At 34.9% G+C, this 15,042-nt stretch overlaps 1 protein-coding gene across 1 annotated transcript; it reads left to right on the forward strand.

The window, feature by feature from the left end:
- Window positions 1–225: 225 nt before the first annotated feature.
- Window positions 226–10,973, forward strand: LOC142618052 (putative methylesterase 11, chloroplastic). Its single transcript, XM_075791026.1, has 5 exons — window positions 226–561; window positions 8,818–9,054; window positions 9,670–9,813; window positions 10,439–10,570; window positions 10,689–10,973. Exons 1-5 carry the CDS (start codon window positions 226–228, stop codon window positions 10,971–10,973), a joined length of 1,134 nt encoding a protein of 377 aa, XP_075647141.1.
- Window positions 10,974–15,042: the final 4,069 nt, after the last annotated feature.

Consider the following 15,042-nt stretch of genomic DNA (forward strand, 5'->3'; position numbering starts at 1 on the left):
GGTTAGGATTTAAAAAAATTTATTGGTAGAGTATCCTAGAAAATCTAAAGGATCTAAATACCTAAATTGGGAGCTCATATGTATTAGCATAAAATTCTTCTAGCACACACTAAATTAAATAGCCTTAGCTAGAATTTCTAAAGTCCAAACCCCTAGCATAGACTTTCCATTCACATAAGTATCATATGAGCCTCATTTTCTAACTTGCATGCATTGGCATAGCAAATGGGAAACTCATGGGCATGTTTCACTCCCAAGGGGGTAACCTTCACAAAAAACCCCTCAAAACGTTTACCAAACTCTTCTTCAACCAAAAGGACTAAGAAAAAGAATGAGAAGCTTGAGTTTGATGATGCTCTCATTCACCAACAGGCTCTTGCTGCAGCTTTCCTCTTCCACCAGCATCAGCAGAACGGTTCTCTACCCGTTAACCTTAACAGGTCCACTTCTGTGGTGTACCCATCTACAGCTGCTCCTAAAAAGCTTCCAAAGAGTTCAAGTTCTAGGCAGAGGTCACATACTGATCATTCCCTTATTCAGCCTCTTCAGCTTGTTAACAAGGTTTGACTTTCTTTCTTTTTTTGGTTTTTAGTGATTCTTGAGTTAATTTGCTGGAGAATATGTGTTTATAATGCATGTTTTGAACTGTTCAAAGTTGATTCATGACTGGAACAATGAAGATTATTCAAAGTTGATTCATGCTGGTTTTTGGATGATTAATTGTGTCATAGTTTTATACTTCTTTTACTAAAAAACATAAATATTCTCCCATGTGAAAACTGATTTCGTATAGTCTAGATTTTCATCAATATAGTTTTATTTCTTCTTCTTTATTTATTTTTATTTTATTTTTACAATTAAATGTAAAGCTAGTGGATGATAATTGATAAACCACGACCTAGCTATTATGAATTGGAAAATGTAAGTATTAAAATTTTTTTTTTCTTGGCAAAAATACACTTTTGGTCCCTATATTTTGGGCCAATTCTTATTCTAGTCCCTAAATTGATTTTGTGTCTACCTCAGTCCCTTGTTAAAAACATATTTTTATGTAATTGACTAATCCTTTAACAAAATGCACTTTACTTGTAATTGGGTAGATTTAGGATGAGTTTAGTACTTTAAGAAACATATTGTTCAAGTCAAATATTAAAGACAAGAAGATTAGACTAAGAAACAAGTGAAGAAAAGATGTTCATTAAAGCTCGACAGATACCTTGACAAAAACAGTATCTCTCGAGATTTAATAAAGAAAGCTCGACAGAAGTTGAATCTGTCGAGATCTACGAAATCAGAATTTTCAAATCTGATTTTCGGTCCATGCTGAAATATTTGTGTAGGGTTTCTTTTCTCACAACCCTAGACGTATATAAGACTTATTTTAAAGGCCGCCACAATGGGTATGCACATAGAAAACATATGAAAAAGTAACCGAATGTCTTATTATCTCTGTAAGAAGTTACTGCTTCTTTTGGGCCTTAGAGTTTTGTAACCAAGTACTTCTTGATCTTCATTGTTGATGAAGTGAAGAACTTTGTAGCCAACATCTTCTTTAAGTTGTTGGAGTTAGTCACGTACTGGAATCTATGTATCATTAGTTAGTCATGTACTGAGATTTGTGCAAAAGGATAGCGTTCATATATTGAAGAGCTCAGAGGTTCTGAAGTGGTAGACGGTTTCTGCTACAAGTTCATCTACGGGGATTGTAGAGTCTAAGGACAAAGGTTTTGTACTAGATCTGAAACTTCTCTTTATTATAGTGGATTGCTTTTTGGGAAGGTTTTCCCTTGGGTTTTTTTTTTTTTACTGTGAAACTAGTTTGTTTCATTGGTTTTTCTAGGTCATCATATCTTGTTTTATTTACTATTCCGTTGTGCATGATATTGATGTTAAAACAAGGTTTATTTATAATAAATCTAATTAACACATTGGATTTAAAACTTGTTAATTTTATCAACCGGGGTCTATATTTCCCAACATCCTTGAAATTAGAAAATTGTTTTCATTTTGGTTCTTACCGTCAATCCACTAACAGAAAAGTCCTACATGACGAATGGAGTGTTCTGCTTGCTGACATGGTATTGACGTGGACATTAAAATTTTATTAAAAAAAAGTTATTCGGCATTTTTTAAATGCCACATCAGTATTTAAATTAAAAAAAATTAATTCCTCAATTAAAATTTTAATTAAAAAATAAATAACAAACAAATTCATTTTAATTTTAACTCCAATTCAACTTTCATTTCGAATTACTCTCAATCTGATCTTAACCATGCTGTGCTCAACAAGATTTCATTGAACAAACAAATTCAACAAATTCTCTTATTGCCACACCGCACCAGGAACTCCACTTAGAACTCAAAACTCCGAACCCATTGATGTTTTCGATCCTCAATTCGGGTTGGACACGTGCGAAGGTGGATCAAAACAACAAGAACAAGTGAAGAGCCATTGAATGAAAACCAAAACCGAATAAATACTTGTTTGCGATTTGCTTATTGGGCCAAATGTCCAACCATTTGATTTGCTTGGAGAAGCACATGTTATTCGTTGCTTTGCTTAACCAGGTTTTGGTCATTCCCAGATCCAAATTTGATTACCAATACGATAGGGTATTGGATTTTGATCGTATAATTTTAATTCCTCAATTTTTACTTTATGTGTTTGTTTGCCAAGAAAATTTATTGGTTCGAAGGCTAAGGTTTGCTTTGCTGCAGCTCAGTTTGGTTGTTGGGTTTATGGGTTTGGTTGCTTTGCTGGAGATATGGGTTTGGGGTTTGGTTATTTGTTGGAGATTGACTATGGGGAAGAACACAAAGAATATGAACATGTTCTTTTGAAAAAATAATGAAAGGAATAAAAAAAAAGACATTTAATTAATTTATTTTGTTTTGATGTATTTAGTTATAAAGAGAGTACAAGAAAGACAAAGAAAATTATAAGAAAATAAGGATTAAATTGCTAAGAATATGAATCAAATTTTGGGAAAGAACCCAAAGAAAATGAATTTGTTCTTCTGAAAAAAAAAATTGGAAAAAAAAAATTTTAATTAAAAGAAAGTAAATTTGTTTGTTATTTATTTTTTAATTAACATTAAAATTAAAATTGAGAAATTAATTAATTTTTTTTAATTTTTAGCTTCAATATTGACGTGGCATTTAAAAAATGCCAAATAATTTTTTTAATAATATTTTAATGTTCACGTCTGCATAATGTTAGCAAACAGGATACTCCGTCTGTCACGTAGGACTTTTTTGTTAGTGAGTTGACGGCAGGGACCAAAACGGAAACGATTTTTTGATTTTAAGGACTAAGGTAGGTGCAAAATCAATTTAAGAACCAAAATGAGAATTGACCCAAAATATAGGGACCGAAACTGTATTTTTGCCTTTTTTTTCAAATATGCTAATACTTATATAGAATTTTTTTGGTATAGTATAGTATGTTTCTCATTAAAAGATATAGTTGCTTCAAATTTAATTTTTCTTAATGAAGATAACATTGTTTATGATTATTTGATTAATACAACAACATGCTTGAAATAAATTGAGGACCCTAATATACTACATGGACTTAAAGAGTTGAATCTAAATTTTTTCATTTTAAACTTTTTATGACTTGAGATTGAGTGTAAATGGTCATTTAACCATTATTCTAGTGGGATAAGACTTCTATCCAGTGCTCTGTGCTTTGGATGAAATATTGGGCTGACATGTAGGCTTTTTAGGACAAATGCCATGCCCACTTTGCGTCTAGGTACATAGAGCATTGGACGCAAGCCAAACCCATCCAGGCAAAAGATAGGAATTTGAGTTTTTTTTTTTTTTTTTTTGTATTTTTCCACACTCAATAGTCTTTGAATGAGTTGGTCAATCTGTACAATAGCACACGGACCAATTCAAAGAGCAACCTCTTGGCCTTTGTTAAATACATTGGAAAGATTTTGTTTTAACCATAAATAAAGATATCTCATTCTGAAGGATTAATATATACTATAATACTAGTTGCTAACCCGTGCGATGCATGAAAAATTTATTGAAAATAAGATTTAAAAAAATATATTTTATTAATTTCTCTTTTTTAAGTGTGTGTGCGTGTGTGTTTAATAGTTAGTTTGTTTCTCAAAAAAAATTATTGTTAATTTTAGTTTATATTGAATACTTATTTATGGTAGTTTAAAAGATTATTTCCAATTTTCATTTTATTTTATTTTAGTTGGAATAACTTATATAATTATATATAGGAGGTCGCCATGTACACTCTTCAATAGGCTTCTTAGACTAATTATTTCCCTAAGCTTCCATAAATTCCATAGCAAGAGTAGAGGTTGTTTGCACCAAATCCACTGTTGACTTTAGAGTTTCATCCATATGTCGTTGGTTCCAATTGTACCATAGTAGCCAACCTCCACCTCCATCACATGCCCATTTTGTTTTACCCAACTTAACAGTTCAGAATAAGACAGAATAAGTCTGTACTGTAACAAAATATTATGAAAATGTATAAGGAAAATTACTATAAGTACTAAACAAACAATTTTTTTCTCCCAAGTGAACCACAAACTATGAAACTCAAATATTCAAAAGAGGCAATCATGGAGAGAACCCATTATACATTAAGCAAAAAAGTATAAAAGTAGAAAAGTAGCCCCCTAAGACTTAAGAGAAGCTCAAGGCAACTAATACAAAACCTCAACTTAAGGCCAATCTTAGGACTAAGTATGGTGCTCAAAAACTTTCAAAAACTATAGCATGTCAGCTGTTCAAATGAATGCAAGCAATAGGAAGGGGACAATGACAAAGTTAAAGATAGCTAATTTCTAAGGACCATGTTGTCATAGCAGCTACAATATGCTAGCACAAATTTAATTATAATGCAACTTAAATCAATAAAAAAACAATTATTACGTCAACAACTCATCAAAGAAAAGCACAGTCTGCCTCATTTGTGCCACATAATACAATCTTTTTGAGGTATTTTATCAAACACACCATGCATATAGCAAATAACAGTTGACAAATTTATGTGCATATAAAATAAGAAACAATTTGATAAACCACAAACCATAAGTAACATTGTACAATAATCTAGATAAAATACAAGTTCTAGGACTCAAGTGACTACAATTTAATAGTAACTACTATGCTCACTTTGCAAGTGATACAATGTTGTAGCCCAATTATTATTGTGTATGGTTATACATTTGACACCCCTATCTCAGCCCTCAATCATATGACCCTTGGTTATTACTAACAATCATAATATTACAAAAGGAAAATAACTTGATGCCCTTAAAATTGGAACTCATATGCACTACCATTCAAGGTTAATACCTTGCAGATGAAAAGCAAGCTTATTACTAGTCACCTTTGTAAAAAAATAGAAAATTGGATTGGTTAATACAATACATCAAGTACTGGGAATATAAAGATACAAAATATATGTATATGGTACCATTAAAAGATCATTATCACAGAGGGAGGGCTTCAAGGCAAATGATACAAATATCATTGCAAGCTTCCTGGATTCCACCCATCACAAAAGCCACAGCTTACATCAAATTGGCCTTTGACATCTTGATCTCCTTCATCCCTAGAACCTGGAAAATCAAATTTCTAGACTAATTGACAATTTGTAACTATTCGCAACTATCATCTAACAATGAAATTATTATATCTTTTCAAGAACAAAAAAGAAAAGCAAAGACCAAACGTTCTATGTAGCAGATTTGAAACCTATCACCAAAAAAATAGAATTAAATCTATTGGAAATTCATTAATTAGTATCAATGCAAGTAGCTAAAAGGCTCATATTAATAACAAAAAAACAAATAACCCGTTTGAAATATAGGATCAAAATTAAATCAAGATGATTAAATATCGAAACTTCCTTCCACTAAGGCAAAACATTCAGCCATAGCAACCCAAAACACCAAAAGTAGATGACCCACATGAACAATTGAAGTGGAGAGAGAGAGAGAGAGGGAGAGAGAAATAAATAGAAAATAATAACAGAGTAAGTAGGTTTTCATTTGATAGAGAATTGGACCATGGGCTTGTTAGATTAGAGGCTTCGGTTTTATAGTATATATAGATTAGATTACATCATGTTTTATGAGAGTTTAAGCAAAGAGTTCTCATTTGTCACAGGACAAAACATTGCATCATAGGCTTGTTAGATTTCAACTCGAACCATAAAGTCCAGTGGGTTTGGTCAAACATCAAACGTTCACAAAAGATTTTCATAAATGATGGCTGGAAATATCCATGGATTCCATTACTGTGGTCTAACTTGTAGGTTGAAGAGTCGCAACTAGTTAGTGACCTCAACAATTCGAAGACTCAAAATGGAAATGTCAAGTCCAATATCTTTGTTGTGCTTTTACCTTAAGATATATGACCTTCATGCCACATTGAAGTAAGCTACTTTCTTCTGACTCTAGCCATACGAGACAAGTCTACCTATATTACCACTCTTGCCCATGGAAGGGCATGCCAAAGGCCAAGATTAATCTAAGCAACACATATCCAATAGGTTTAGGGGCACAAAATTGTTCACAATTGTTGATGTGCTACATTGTATCAGTATATAATAAAAGTGGCGTCAATGGTGAATCCATGTAAAAGTAATATTACTTTCTCTTGTCATAATTTACCACTGTAGCAAAATTGTGAAAAAAAAGAAAATTGTGTCCCTAATCAAGTGTTCTACCGCATGTTAGACTTTTTTTACCATCCAATTTAATGGCATGTCATAAATAATTAAATTGTTTAATTATATGAAACAATTTATAAATGAACTAATGAGACATTATTATAGTCCTTGAAATGCATTGTATGTGATTTATGTGATTTAGTCACAGAAGATATAAATCATAAGTTCCTTGTAAATTCAAAATGTAGTTCGTAGTCGGTCATGAAATTTGGCGTTTCATCTGTGAAGACTATAACACATCAACTAAGATGATTTGTTTTGATCATGGAAGTGGAGATTTCTGGTTGATATGTTGATGTGTCTTAAGAGTTAAGATATATTGAACTGGACCGCTGTGAGATTAATTATTCAATTAACAACTGTCACCTGAATAATTAATCTCACGACTTCTAATTTCATAAACTCTCAATCCTGAGGGGGTAGTGGACTTGATCATGAAATGTAAATTACTTTAATATATCAGGAGTGAGATCTAATATTCACAGTCAAAACCTCAGTATGTTGGGTAACCACACGTAGTGTTAAGGGAACACATATTCTCAAGATGGAATTCATAATCTTTTATTATAGAGACATGAAATATCCTCTTAAGATAAGTTTAATGGGAACTGATTATTTAGGGCGCCCACTTTAGTAAGGAGTTACTAAAGCTTATATTTATTGAAATTGGATTTCAATAAATGTGAATAACTAAAATATTAAACCGGATAGTCAAGAATAAAATAGTTATTTACAAAGTGACAGTTCTTTATAACTTTGTTTACTATGGATATTTCATGGAATAGTCAAATGATATCAATAGAGTCTTGGGATATAATTTATTAATATGGCCTAGAGTGCAATTATATTTATATAGTGGTATTAAATATAATTAATGGTAACTTTGAACTTGTCAAGAGTTGACTAAAAAGCCCAAGGCCCATTGAACCTAGAGTCTTATTTGTTCCCTTTGGTCCTATCTCAAGCCACCAACTAAAGCCCAATTGGGCAGGTCCAAAAGATTAGCCCAATCAGATAATCAGTTATGTATAAGGAGAGAAACATACAGTTTTTTCATAAGATGAAAATAGTGTGTATGTAAGCCACTCTCTTATTCTCTCTTGAACACATACATGTAAACTGATTGAGAGACCACACTTCTTGGGTATCATATGAAATTGAGATGAAGATTAGAGGTATTCTCAAGTCTTGGCTTTGAATTTCACTGTATTAAGGTACGCTTTCTATTTTTTGTCCTAAAATTCAAGGTCAAATGTTATCTCTCATGAATGAAGTAGATCCATGATTGTTGCTTCTGCTGTATGTTTTATATGAGATACAAAACCAGATTTTCAAACAAATGGGACAAGTTACGCAGTGTGGTGTGGATGCATTTTGCTTGAGTTTGTGGAAAATTTATATTATCTATTTCTTATAATTGCCTATTGTAAAGAAGAGGAACTTCTAGAAACTACCAGAAACTTCAAAGAAACTTGGTAGAGAGAGAAAGAGAGAGAAACTCTGATTGAAAGATTCTAATTGAATTGATTAAGAAAAGATACAGATTACATAAATATCTACTTGCTTTATATACACAAAACAGAGCAAGCAAAGACGCGGGAAATTGGAAATTTCCATAACTAACTCCTAACTAATTACATTTTACAACAGCCCAAACTTCATCCAATGATTGAACGACAGCTGGCTCTTCATGTAACTGAATCCACTCTGCCTTGCCTTCTCACGTGTGAGCTTTGTTGTCTGCGTGTGTTCATTAATCCAAACGCTGTCGTTTTCTTATGTCTAACTGCAAAACTTTTAGATGTCGTTTTGCTTTTATTTTGTTCAGCCTCCTTATTATTTAAGCTTTGACTGTCCTGCTGCTGTGATACTTCAACACCTATCATACACGCGTTAGTTATAACTATCATTGGTTTCTTAACTCAAAATGCTGTTCAAATACTTGCATGCAATCATTTTGATTTTGTATTTTTTTTTTACAGCACTGTTCATTAGGAGATGGAAAGACTGATGGTTATATATATGTCATCCAATAAAAGTGTATTCTTCCAATTATATATCATCCAACATCTTACTTTGTTAATTTCCTTTCCATTCCTTAGGATCTAAATATTAATGGCCTGGAAACCTTACATATTATTCTTGTTCACGGAGGTGGCTTTGGTGCTTGGTGTTGGTATAAAACAATCACGCTATTGGAAGAAAGTGGATATAGAGTTGATGCAGTTGACTTAGCAGGTTCTGGAATTCATACATTTGATACAAACAGTATTATGAGTCTTGCACAATACGTAAAGCCACTTACTGATATCCTAGTGAAACTTGGAGATGGAGAAAAGGTTTTTTGCTCTCTCTCTCTCTTTGAATCTATGTTAGAATAGTAATGTGAAATTACAGTGAACTATTATTTTTTGGCATTCATATATGCTTATAAGGTATTAAAAAAAATTCCAATGCCTTTGATTAGTGGTCTTGGTTAGTTGGTTTGTTATTCTCAAATGCAATTTACAAGGATAAGACCCTCATATTGTTGTTATCTTATACAAAGATAGCTAATACAGAAAGGGACGATTAAACAATAATCATTTTTGGTATTCTCACTTTCTTGCATATTAATTTAGTATAACTATATTTTATTTAATTCTCTACCAATAATTTCATATATATTCAGGTGGCCAAATATTCTAGTAAAATTCACTTACCTCTATAAAAATAAGAAACTAACAAGCTTTAAGGGGGAAATAATTGAAAATAAATTCAGCATTGACATTTGTTGATCCCAAATAAGCTTTGAGGGAGAAATGATTGAAACTAAATTCAGCATTGGCATATGTTTATCCACAATATGCCAATTTTAACATCTTTATGCCATTTTTATCCATATCAGTAGTAGTAATGTTGGTAAATTTTTCCATTTAGATGTACTAGAGCTAAAAATTTTCTTTTAAATGCAGGTGATTTTGGCGGGACATGATTTTGGTGGTGCTTGTGTTTCATATGTAATGGAGTTGTTTCCATCTAAAATCTCAAAAGTAATTTTTATAGCTGCAGCAATGTTGAGTAGTGGGCAGAGTTCCCTTGATATGTTTTCCCAACAGGTTGTTCTTCACTCTATAATTTCTTGGACTCAAAAAGTGGGAAAGAAAAGAGAGAATAACATTGAATTCATGCACCTTTGGTTTCATTCATAAATCATAACTGTAACAAGGGAAACCTCATTTTATTTTCCAAGTTACTTCAAGGTTTACCTTTTTCCTATGTAGTGAGATATATGCCTCCTTAATCTGTAAAATGATCCTCTTCATTTGAAATGGATCCATTTCATAGTTCAAATTAAATATTAAAAATTTAAAGATGTATCTAGTGTCACACCATTTAAAATCTAAAATTACATAGCACTCTATACACTATCAGATCCAAGAAATAAAATCTTAAAGGTAGAATGTACTTCCTCCATTTCCAGTGAAATGGAGATGATATACTTAACTTTAATTCTTTTAGATCGGAATATATTTAGACCCCTCATTTTGATGAATTACACTCGTGAATGTATTGTTTGTTATGATTAGTTTCAATCCTTGACATCTTGTTATATCAAATTTGCTGCATAGGATTTAATTTGGTATGAAGGAAGCTCTGAAGTCCAATGTTCCAAATATTATTTCTGGCATGAGATTTATGTAATTCACTTATTTCTTAAACTGATAATCTATGCTATTACAGAGAGGTTCAAATGATCTGATGCAACAAGCTCAGAAATTTTTGTACACAAATGGGAAAGATCAGCCCCCAACTGCTATAGATCTTGACAAAGAATTGGTGAAAGACTTCTTGTTCAATCAAAGTCCTGCTAAGGTATCTTTGTAACATTGTCATAACTGCTTGAATTAAACATTCTTGGACCAGTTCTAATTTAAGAGTGTGATATCAATACAATGCTGAAGATTAAGCTTTTATTTTCCTTGATGTCCAGGATGCTGCATTGTCATTAGTTTCAATGAGGCCAATACCTTTTGCTCCGGTTATAGAGAAACTCTCACTTTCTGATGTGAATTATGGCTCTGTCCGGCGATTCTTTATTGGAACTCATAAAGATTGTGCCATGCCAGTTGCTCTACAAGAGAACATGATAAATACAAATCCCCCAGAACAGGTTTTTTGGCTCAAAGGTTCTGATCATGCACCTTTCTTCTCAAGGCCTCAGTCCCTGCACAAAGTTCTAGTAGAGATATCACAAATTCCACCAAAGCAGGTCTGAATCCTATTGCACCAAAGCCTGGTGTGGTAAATATCTAGCACTGTGTGACCTGCATATACTAACTCCAATGCATTAAACTAACAAAAATTAATATATATATATATATATATATATATATATATATAAAAGTAGAGACCCCATGCGGGAAAGCATGAAGTCTTGCCAAGTGGCACTCTAATTTTGTATTTAGCCTTTTTTTTACCTCTTTCATTTAGTTTCTTTTACGGTTACCCAAAAGTTCACATTAACTTATTTCACTGTTATCTTATTGTGGTGGGCATTTTTTTTGTGTTTTGGGTTTGATTTCTCCTGCTGTACCACGGCCCGTGATTTTGAGGTAGGGGAATTGAGACTGGCCTAACTGAAACACACCTTAGGCCAGCTTGTACACAAGTTGGGTCATCCCCATATAGATGCATCCTGGTAGAAACCTTGAATGTACCTCGTGCTCATGGCAGGAAAAACTGTTACAGATATTACAGCAAGAAGCACGATGCAACAAGATAACTAAAATATTTCTACTAATAACAATAATACATGAATAACACAACAAGGGAGGATAGAGTAGTATGATTACAAATAACAAGATCGCGGAAAAAATTTTAGTAGTAAGATAACTAGTTAGTCATTGATCAACCAAAACAAAAAAAAAGGATTTGTCTACCAAAGGAGTGAACTTAGCTTCTTCAGCAGACACAAGCCCAAAAAGGGAACCGATTTCCAATGTAGGTAACCACAGAGGGAACTTCTACCGTAGAGATTACACACTTTGGAAAAATAATATAGATGGCTTAAACTTGAATTCTTAGTTTATCAGAGAGTGGGTCTATTGAGAGGGAAAGAAATGGGTAGCCTATTGATGCATACCTCTATTCCTAGCTCTCATGTTTCTTCTTTTCTTTGGGATTTTTGTATCTATCCTTTCTTTTTTTACTTCTTTGTTTACTCTACTTTCTTTTCTTTCTACCTTTCTTTATCACTTTATTTTGTTTGTCGTTGTTCCTACTCCCCTTATCACTGTTCACGCCTATGGCCTTTTATACTGCATGTCGTGACAAGATTTACCATTTTTACTCTTCAACCACTTTTGACTTGTTGTGAGCGTCCTTCCAGGACTGCCCATTGGTCTGTTGGCTGTCTAGCCACAACAATTACACTATGTAAGCTGCATCACGCTTCATTCTCAGAAAAAAAAATGGTTTTGGTTGTCTATTACCTCTCTTAATACTCTCATGCGGATAAGATTTAAATCTCTCCCTTACCTACCTCTATGGCATACATTTAGTGATTCCAACTTATGTTTACTTCTTTTGGGTGAGATGTCATCCCAGCATAATATTTCTCTCCAAAATAATTTGAGCAGAAACCCCAAAATAGGCTCCCCCTTCTCCCTACCGCCAGACCACACCCTCTCATACCTTTGACCTGTGGCCCACCTCCCTTGTATTGGCTAGGTACAGGTAGGTGGTGCCTAAGCCCTATATGCATGCTCCACTTTCATCTGAATCCATTACTTTTCTAGCCTTCACACGTTTTCCATTGCCACCGGGTTTGTTTGATTCTGTTGTATGTTCTGGTATCTATTTAACTTTTGTAGCGTGAAGACACATGGGCATTTGAACTTTCGTTCTCTACATCCCATCTTCTCTTTGGATTGGGTATTGCTTGGGTGCGGGCTTTCTCTCTCTTACTTGGCCCATGTTCCATTCTTCCTTGTGTCCATAGGCTAGTTGGTGCTCCTACCATGCCACTACACTGCTCCAGCTATGATGTCACTTATCCTTTTTATTTTGTTGCTACCTCTAGGCTTACAGGCTGAAGCTCTTGTCAGTCCATTTCTTACATTCTTTCTTCTTTTGGGCTTTATTGGCCAGCATTCTTGCTAGGCCAACCCATTCCATCCCTTGGGCTTCCTCGGTCCATTTCATTCCTTGGGCTTCTTCGGCTCATTTCGTTCCTTGGGCTTCCTTGTCTCATTTTCTTCCTCTTTCACTTCCATGGGTTTTTGCTAAATCCTTTGAGTTTCCCCAACCCAATTACCACATCCTTACCCCTTATTGCCTTTCGGGCTTATTGCCCTTTATGTCTACCCTACGAATTTACTAATTCATTTCTTGGGCTTCCTCTGTCCATTTACTTCTTTTTTACCTCTTTCTATTCCCATGGGTTTACTACCTTCATTGCTTGGGCTTCCTCGGCTTATTTGCTTCTTCCTGGCCACTTATTAGTTTTGTGGGCTTGTTGACCATTATTCCTATCATTCTACCCTATTGGTCTTTACTTTACTATTTTCTCTCCCTATTTTTTCATATTTTTGGGCTACTTCTACCATTGGTCCCTTTTGTCAAAAGTGGGCATCAACATTCACCCCTTTGAGCATATGAATAGCTTCTGCAATTCATATGCGAACACTAAAAAAATTTCTTTTCTCTCATTTTTTTTTTCGCTAGTTTTTTGAACAATGGGCCCTCCTTTTTTCCTTTCTTGCCATGAACATGGTTGTCCCTTCGAATCCCTCAGTTTAGCAGTTATTCTGAAACACAATTTCTACGTCATTAATACAATGCTTCATTTGACGGCTGACCTGTTGCCTCTTTTCATGTCACTTTTATTATCTTTAGTCCTTGGACTTTTCCCTTTCCCATCATTCTCTCAAAAATCTTCTCTTATTTCTTTCTCTTCACTGTGTCATCTTTCTGAAAACTTCACTACCCATCTTCTACGTTCAAACAATCCGTTATGTCGCTGGTGAAAGATGAAGGTTCTTCACACCGTAAGGGGAAAGAGGTCGCCGCGGACGATCCTCCTGCCAAAACCATGGATGAAGAGACTCCCTTCTCTGAATTGGACCACTTCGAGGAGGAGGATGGGGATAGTGACATGGAGGTTTCTTAGGCCCCTTTGGCTTCTACCATTCCCAATCTTGATATACATTAAGGGACATCACTTCCCGTGCCCATTCTCTTTGAGTTTGGGTCGAGCAGCTTTTTGGGTTGGAAGGAGTGGGTGGATAAGAAGTTGTCCAGCGTGGGTTTCATGGCGGCGTTATAGCGGGCCAGTGTATTGAAGGCCATCGTTTCCTCTCGGCGCCTGTCCAACTATCGAGATTTGTTCAATCTTCGCCATTTGGTCCGCCGATGGTGCAGCGCCACCCATAAGTTCTTCCTTTCTTGCAGTGAGATCACCGTAACCTTGGAGGATGTGGCAAACCAACTGTTGTTGCCTATCCTCAATGATATGGACCCAAGCAATATCAAGCTTTCCGTTGAGGAGGAGGCTGTGGAGGCCAAGTTGAGGAAAGGGATGAGTGGGAACACGAAGTTGTCCTATTGGGTTGGGGCTTTCTCCAAGGCTTCTGATGTTGTCTGCCATGTGGCGTTCGTTACATTTTGGCTTTGTAAGCTTATCTTTGGCTCCCACTCACATTATGTCGTAAAACCTCTTTGCTTTTGATTAACCACAAAAATTTCTGCTAGGGTGAGTTTGCCATTGGCCCCTATGTTTCTGGGTTATTTGTATGTGCAGTTGGATATTATGCAAGGTGATGAGAGGCAGACAGGAACCTGCCACATAGTTACTACCTCTGCCCACAGTACCATATTGCAATACCTACTGTGGGAACGTTGTGTTAGGCATTTAGCCCAGTGTAAGATTGTTCATTTTGCCAAAGAGAAGTACCAGTCTTGTCTGAAGGTGATTACTGATTTCTGTGGTCGTTTTGTTTCTGATTTTTTGTTAGCTTACCGCTGGGTTGGTTGAAGCCATTCGGGCATCCTGCCGTTGAGTTCTTTAACAAAGGGGTTAGTTTTTCTTGGAGAGCTTACAAAGGTTTAGGCAAAGGTTTCACATGTGCTGATTCATTCATGGGTCCCTTTACAGACACTGTTGGGACCACCACACTGTTGACTGCCTTTGATGAGAGGGGGATCACGTACTTGGCAGCCATCAATGCTGGGTGGTTGCCTTATCTAGCCGACGAGTGCATCCGCTTCATTCATTATTCTGCTAACAGAGTGAAGAGGCAGTTTGGGTTGGATTAGGACATATCTGATGATTTTATTTCCATCTT

Source organism: Castanea sativa, chromosome 11 (assembly GCF_040712315.1).
Source record: "Castanea sativa cultivar Marrone di Chiusa Pesio chromosome 11, ASM4071231v1".
Classification (NCBI taxonomy): Eukaryota; Viridiplantae; Streptophyta; class Magnoliopsida; order Fagales; family Fagaceae; genus Castanea; species Castanea sativa.

Excerpts from the sequence above, each read along its gene's own strand:
- LOC142618052 (XM_075791026.1), top strand. The coding sequence starts at position 226 with ATGGGAAACTCATGGGCATGTTTCACTCCCAAGGGGGTAACCTTCACA. Across the intron at positions 562-8,817 it reads CTCTTCAGCTTGTTAACAAG|GATCTAAATATTAATGGCCT; the intron begins GTTTGACTTTCT and ends TCCATTCCTTAG. Across the intron at positions 9,814-10,438 it reads TTGATATGTTTTCCCAACAG|AGAGGTTCAAATGATCTGAT; the intron begins GTTGTTCTTCAC and ends ATGCTATTACAG.